The sequence below is a fragment of the Calliopsis andreniformis genome, unplaced genomic scaffold (genome assembly GCF_051401765.1).
Source record: "Calliopsis andreniformis isolate RMS-2024a unplaced genomic scaffold, iyCalAndr_principal scaffold0001, whole genome shotgun sequence".
NCBI classification, from domain to species: domain Eukaryota; kingdom Metazoa; phylum Arthropoda; class Insecta; order Hymenoptera; family Andrenidae; genus Calliopsis; species Calliopsis andreniformis.
In genome coordinates this window covers 11177838-11185737 of record NW_027480422.1, presented here as the reverse complement: position 1 = coordinate 11185737, position 7900 = coordinate 11177838, and the positions used below count along the sequence as shown (strand labels likewise).

General features: G+C 42.3%; 1 protein-coding gene across 1 annotated transcript; it reads right to left on the bottom strand.

The window, feature by feature from the left end:
• Positions 1 to 2513: 2513 nt before the first annotated feature.
• Positions 2514 to 6058, bottom strand: LOC143186435 (uncharacterized). The gene is made up of 2 exons (XM_076390109.1): positions 5962 to 6058; positions 2514 to 5914 (listed from the first exon to the last, which is right to left on the bottom strand). Exons 1-2 carry the CDS (start codon positions 6056 to 6058, stop codon positions 2514 to 2516), a joined length of 3498 nt encoding a protein of 1165 aa, XP_076246224.1.
• Positions 6059 to 7900: the final 1842 nt, after the last annotated feature.

Below are 7900 nucleotides of genomic sequence, written 5' to 3'. Positions count from 1 at the left end.
TTCTATTTATTTTGTATTTTATGCTTCGGGCGTTGACATCTAAGGCCCTAACTATACGATCTGGTGAAGCAACTCTCTAGAGTGAAGCCTAGGTTGCCCGGAACGTAGAAATGACCATTGCCTTCACAGTCCTTGCAATTATACATTTTATACGATGGAAAAACTGTTGTACTTTTATTGTATTTTATGCTTCTGGGGTTGACTTCTAAGTCCCTAGCTATTCGATCTGGCAGAGCAGCGCCCTACAGCGAAACCTAGGTTGCCCGGTACGTAGAAATGACCTTTACTTTCACACTGTTTGCAAATATACATTATATACGATGGGAGAGCTGTTGTATTTATATTGTATTTTATGCTTCTGGCGTTGACTTCATAGGCCCTAACTATTCGTTCTGGTCGGACAATGCCCTAGAGTGAAGCCTAGGTTGCCCGGAACGTATAAATGACCATAGCTCTCACACTGGTTGCAATTATTCGTTTTATACAATGGAAAAGCTGTTCTATTTATTTTGTATTTTATGCTTCGGGCGTTGACTTCTAAGGCCCTCACTATTCGATCTGGTGGAGCAACGCTCTAGAGTGAAGCCTAGGTTGCCCTGAACGTAGAAATGACCATTACCTTCACACTGCTTGGAATTATACATTTTATACGATGGAAAAATTGTTGTGCTTATATTGTGTGTTATGCCTCTGGCGTTGGCTCCTAATGCCGTAGCTATTCGATGTAGTGGAGCAACGCCCTAGCGTGAAGCCCAGGTTGCCCGGAACGTAGAAATAACCATTACTTCCACACTGTTTGCAATTATTCATTTTATACAAGGGAAAAACTGTTGTATTTATATTTTATTTTATGCTTCTGGCGTTGACTTCCTGGGCCCTAACTATTCTATCTGGAGGAGCAACGCCCTAGAGTGAAGCCTAGGTTGCCCGGAATGCAGAAATGACCATCACTTTGACACTGGTGGCAATTACTCCTGTTATACGATGGACAAACTGTTGGATTTTTAATGTACTTTATGCTTCTGGCGTTGACTTCTATGGCACTATGCATTCGATCTGGTGGAGCAACGCCCTAGAGTGAAGCCTAGGTTTCCCGGAATGTAGAAATGACCATCACTCTCACACTGGTTGCAATTATTCTTGTTATACGATGGAAAAACTGTTGTATTTATTTTGTATTTTATGCTTCTGGCGTTGACTTCTTAGGCCCTAACTATTCGATTTGGTGGAGCAACGCCCTAGGATGAAGCCTAGGTTGCCCGTAACGTAGAAATGACCATAACTTTCATACTGGTTGCAATTATTCCTTTTATACCGTGGAAAAACTGTTGTATTTATATTGTATTTTATGAGTCTGGAGTTGTTTTCTAAGGCCCTAACTATTCGGCCAGGTGGACCAACGCCCTAGAGTGAAGCCTAGGTTGCACGGAACGTAGAAATGCCCATTACTTTCACACTGGTTGTAATTATTCCTGTTATACAATGTAATAACTGTTGTATTTTTATTTTATTTTGTGCTTCTGGCGTTGACTTCTAAGGTCCTAGCTATTCGATCTGGTGGAGCAACGCTCTAGAGTGAAGCCTAGGTTGCCCGGAACTTAGAAATGACCATCACCTTCACTCTGGTTGCAATTATTCCCGTTATACGATGGAAAAACTGTGGTGTTTATATTGTATTTTATGCTTCTGGCGTAGGCTTCTTAGGCCCTAACTATTCGATCTGGGGGAACCATGCCCTAGACTGAAGCCTAGGTTGCCCGGAACGTAGAAATAACCATCACTTTCACACTGGTTGCAATTATTCCTGTTATACAATGGAAAAACTGTTGTATATATTGTAGGGAGGACGAGCGAGGGTTTAATAGGAAAAATGAACGGTTAACCTATAGCACTAATAGTTTATTTTGAATTCGGAATCCCGATTGAACTGCGATCGACCTGTCACTCGTGGACTTCTGACCAGTACGCGGATCATGCACGTTGCTACTTCAATTCATTTCTCAGAGAGACTCTCTGACACGCTGTCTCCCTTAAGTCTATCCTGCGTGGTTGTTTTTCCCCACTACGTCCGAATATTTTGGAAAAACCCACCCGCCTAAAACAGTCAGCGGAGTAAGGGCACGTGGATACCGTGGGGTGCACTCGCCCGAGCTCTCGGCCGCTGCCTGGGTTTTCCCCATCTGGCCTGCAGGATGGAGTTTTACGGCGCGTCAATGTCCATTGACAATTTTCTTAACACGATTCTTATAATTCCTCAAAATCGCCACGGGTCACGTCTGCACCATAAACTCCACCTCGGTCTCATCAGGTCGACCTTGCGCCCATGCCTCGGCCACTTGCACCCTCACTTCGCTCACTAAATTGCCTACAGTTCGGCCATTCTGACATTTTAGCCGTCCCGGCTAAACGTAGGTCGATTACGAATCAGTCATCATTCATACTACGCAAAAAAAAAATAAACACACTCATATTCATACACATATTTACACCACACTTACTTAATCATATAAATATTAATTAACATTAATCCGAATCTTATCAAGTATATTATGCCGATACCCCGGTTGTTTCCCACTAGGTGGAGAGAATTCCCTACATCGTAAGCAGTTCGCTATATAATCTTTAGCCTTCTCACGTAATTTAGGGAACCAATACACTTTCAAGATATCGTCTACTACCTTATCCAAACCAACATGTCCCAGATCGTCGTGGCAAGTACGGATTACATTATTTTCCATTGAGTGTGGTACGTAAAATAGCAGTTTCTTCATTTTATCCTTTCGGTACACTAATCCATTACACAATTCGAAAAACTTCATTTCGGTCTTTTGCAATTTATCGCGTATTTTACATATCTCGTCATCTTTATCCTGACATATTGACAATGTTTGCTCAAAAGTATTTCCTTCTATTGCTAGTATGCTATGGCATCTACTGAGAGCATCAACATGGCTCATTCTTTTACCTGGTCTATACTGTATCTCAAAATCATAGTCCTGCAAGAACATTGCCCAACGTGAGATTCGGGGGTTTATATTCTGCTTGCTTAACGTTAAACGGAAACTATCACAATCTGTCATGATTTTAAAAAAAATTCCGCCTAAATATACATGGAAACGCTTAACTGCATATACCACCGCAAGACATTCTAACTCGAAACTATGATATTTTGATTCGGCGGGTGTTGTCCGTTGACTAAAGTATGATATTGGTCTAAAATTACCATCGCTTTGTTTCTGTAAAAGAATTGCACCGAACCCTGACACGCTCGCATCGCAATGCAATTCTGTTTCTGCCTTCGGAGAATAAATTGCTAGGATCGGTTTACTGGACAATTGTTTCTTTAAGGTTTCAAATGCCTTACTTTCCTCCTCTCTGAATTTAAATTTCACCTCTTTTTTAATGAGATCATACAGTGGTTTTGCAATCATTGAAAATTGCGGGATGAACCGTCTAAAATAACTCGCTAGGGCCACAAACCGAAGGACTTCCTTCGCATTCCGCGGTATCGGGTAATTGATAACTGATGCAATATTATTATCACTTGGTCGTATCCCATCCACACTAACGTGATATCCCAAATAATCTATTTCGTTTTGCGCAAAGAAACACTTGTCCAATCTAAATGTAAGACGATGTTGACCCGCGGCTCGAAATATTTCCTGCAGAATTTCAAGATGTTCTTCCAGAGTCTCCGTTGCAATAAAAAAATCGTCAAAAAATGGTAACATCTTTCCCGTTCTAATTAAGTTGGAGAAAACTTTACGAATAAATCGGTGAAATACCTTGGGTGCATTTGTTAGCCCAAACGGACAATATAAAAACTCGTATTGCCCCAAAGGGGTTACAAAGCTTGTAAACTGAATTGCCTCTCGCGCCATTCGTACATTGTAATACCCATCTTTTAGATCAAGCGTCGTAAAGAATTTTTTCTCTTTTAATTGATCAATATTATCGTCTATCAGCTGACTCGGGAAGTTATCTTTCACAGTAATTCTGTTTAACTCTCTATAATCAATACATAAACGTGTCTCGCCATTCTTCTTACGTACTAAAACTATCGGACTGGCATACGGTGACTCACTCGGACGGATAATTCCTCTCTCTAACAGGTCATCCAAAATGACCTGCAGTTTTTGCTTGTCCGCAAAAGATAATCTCCTCGGTCTAAAACTAACTGGCTGATTATGCTTTAACGCGATCTTCATTTCGAAATCTATTTCCATTGCACTGGTTTCTTTAATTTTTAGGTAATCAGACACATACATATCCCTAATTCTTTCTATCTTTTCCGGCCCGATTTTTGAATTGATCTGTAATTTTTCTTGTTCTGTACTCACGCCACTAATGCATTCTATATTCATAATTTGTTTGATCGCGCAATCTAATTCATCGATTATCACTTCCGGTGTTTTCCTTGTAATCACTAATTTCCCATCCCACGTAATTCTAATTAATGGATGTGACGAAAAATCCCGTCCGAGTATCGCCATAAATGCCATAGTATTATCTGGTACAATATAAAAATTTAATTTAATTGAGATGCCCTCAATTTCAACATCCTGATAAAATCTACCTAATATCTTTAACGGCGATCCATTAATACCGCAAAATTCTGGCCCGGTCTCACACCCCTGTGTTCGCGCGTGCAAAGGAACCAAACTATTTTTTATTAGACTGATCGGGGATCCGGAGTCCAACATTGCGCATAGCGTGTACTTACAATTTTGTCCGCTATTATCAGCTATATTGTAACTTATTGAAACCGTGTACGGTGCGTTGAGTGTGGCTGGTTGTACCATGTTCATCGACGTTGCCGCTGAGAGTTCTCTCCTAGTCGTGGTCGTTTCTCTCGCCATGTTGCTCTCGCCTGATTGACTAGCTGTTCGTCGCGGGCATCCCGCTATTCGATGTAGCATCGATCCACACTCGAAACAGCCTCCCTGTTGCCTTTTCGGTTTTTGACAACTTGTCGAAATATGTCCCATTTCGGAACAATTAAAACATCGCACTTCTTTTTTAGGGGGTTTCACCACTAATGTCTGCTGCTGGATACGGCCAAATTTCGTCTCCTTCTTCTCCTTTAAGTCCCGTTCATTCATTCTCTTCGGGTCCAATTTGATATTCTCAAACGACTCTAATAAATCTGCTGTCGTTTTGATCCGCATGATGCGTGCTTGGTTCCGCAGCTGTTGATCAGTCACCCCATCAATGATGTATTCCACCAATTCTCCCTCCGCAATTGGTACTCTATTTCCCAATATTATTTTATCATGGAAATAGTCCGTAAAAAGTTCGCCAGAATTCCACACTCTATTTTCAAACTGCCTACGAAGCGACAGTCTGCTTGGTCGATGGTCAAACATGATCTTCATTTCCCTCAATAAATCGTCTATTCGGAGGGTGATATGCTCCGCATTCGAATGAAACCAACTCGCGGCTCGCGCTTTCAATTTTGAACTTATTAACACCCGCGTGGCATTCTCATCCAAATGATACGTTGTACGAAGAAGGTTCACTTGCTGTTCCCATTTCCAGAACGTATTGTCGCGACCATCAAAATCGGATAATAAATCACCGATCGCTCGAATACTCATCGTCGGGGAAGGTCCAGTTGGTCCTCTGACTCTTTCCGCATCTCCTGGAATGTCTGGACTAGCTGAAAAACTTCTCGTGCGCATCTGCTCATTCCTCATGATTTCTAATTCCCTTTGCATCACCATGTTTTTCCTCCTCAGTAAGTCCAATTCTCTCTGCATCTGTTCGTTGAGCATGGTGTCCCATCTCGCCTTATCTCTACGAATACGTTCCGATTCCCTCCTCCGCGTTTCTTCACCATACGCAGCTTGTCCTGCTTCTGTTATCCGCTGGTCGTCCAAGTGACTGGTTCGCGCAGCTTCTCTGGTTACCCTTCCTTCTCGGCAATAATCTCCCAAATATTTTCGTCGAATTGCTCCAAACGATTTATTAATTCAGCCTTAGTTCCTGCTGAAGATAAGTCTCGAGCCCTTAAAAACTCCTTCAATTCGGCCACGGTATAAGCCATTGTGGTGGCCATGTTGCAAAAAGACAGAGAAAGAAAAAAAATTTTCCTCTTTTTTTTTTTTCTTTTCCCCACCAACGTGTTAAGATTCAAAGTTCGATTCACTTCGTGCCAATTACACGTCGTCCTCTTCCTCTTACACACTTCACGTTGGTCACAATGTCCATACACAACAAAACACAAAGCAGCTTCACCACAACGGTTTCAACACTGTACACCGTTGGCCCGTCACTGTTCACAAATTCCTTTTGTTTAAGATTCCACTAACAGATCCGTTCGTTATCCGTTTCAATCCCACTTCTGAATTTGTAGGGAGGACGAGCGAGGGTTTAATAGGAAAAATGAACGGTTAACCTATAGCACTAATAGTTTATTTTGAATTCGGAATCCCGATTGAACTGCGATCGACCTGTCACTCGTGGACTTCTGACCAGTACGCGGATCATGCACGTTGCTACTTCAATTCATTTCTCAGAGAGACTCTCTGACACGCTGTCTCCCTTAAGTCTATCCTGCGTGGTTGTTTTTCCCCACTACGTCCGAATATTTTGGAAAAACCCACCCGCCTAAAACAGTCAGCGGAGTAAGGGCACGTGGATACCGTGGGGTGCACTCGCCCGAGCTCTCGGCCGCTGCCTGGGTTTTCCCCATCTGGCCTGCAGGATGGAGTTTTACGGCGCGTCAATGTCCATTGACAATTTTCTTAACACGATTCTTATAATTCCTCAAAATCGCCACGGGTCACGTCTGCACCATAAACTCCACCTCGGTCTCATCAGGTCGACCTTGCGCCCATGCCTCGGCCACTTGCACCCTCACTTCGCTCACTAAATTGCCTACAATATATTGCTTTTTATAGTTATGGCGTTGACTTCTAAGGCCGCAGCTATCCGATGTGGTGGAGCAACGCCCTAGAGTGAAGCCTAGGTTACCCGGAACGTAGAAATGACCATACCTTTCACACTGGTTGCAATTATTCCTGTTATACAAGGGAAAAACTGTTGTATTTATATTTTATTTTATGCTTCTGGCGTTGACTTCCTGGGCCCTAACTATTCTATCTGGAGGAGCAACGCCCTAGAGTGAAGCCTAGGTTGCCCGGAATGCAGAAATGACCATCACTTTGACACTGGTGGCAATTACTCCTGTTATACGATGGACAAACTGTTGGATTTTTAATGTACTTTATGCATCTGGCGTTGACTTCTATGGCACTATGCATTCGATCTGGTGGAACAACGCCCTAGAGTGAAGCCTAGGTTTCCCGGAATGTAGAAATGACCATCACTCTCACACTGGTTGCAATTATTCTTGTTATACGTTGGAAAAACTGTTGTATTTATTTTGTATTTTATGCTTCTGGCGTTGACTTCTTAGGCCCTAACTATTCGATTTGGTGGAGCAACGCCCTAGGGTGAAGCCTAGGCTGCCCGTAACGTAGAAATGACCATAACTTTCATACTGGTTGCAATTATTCGTTTTATACCGTGGAAAAACTGTTGTATTTATATTGTATTTTATGAGTCTGGAGTTGTTTCCTAAGGCCCTAAGTATTCGGCCAGGTGGACCAACGCCCTAGAGTGAAGCCTAGGATGCACGGAACGTAGAAATGCCCATTACTTTCACACTGGTTGTAATTATTCCTGTTATACGATGGAAAAACTGTTGTATTTATGTTGTATTTTATGCTTCTGGTGTAGACTTATTAGGCCCTAGCTATTCGATCTGGACGAGCAACGCCCTAGAGTGAAGCCTAGGTTGCCCGGAACGTAGAAATGACCATGTCTTTCACACTGGTTGCAATTATTCATTTTATACAATGGAAAAACTGTTGTATTTATATTGTTCTTTACAGTT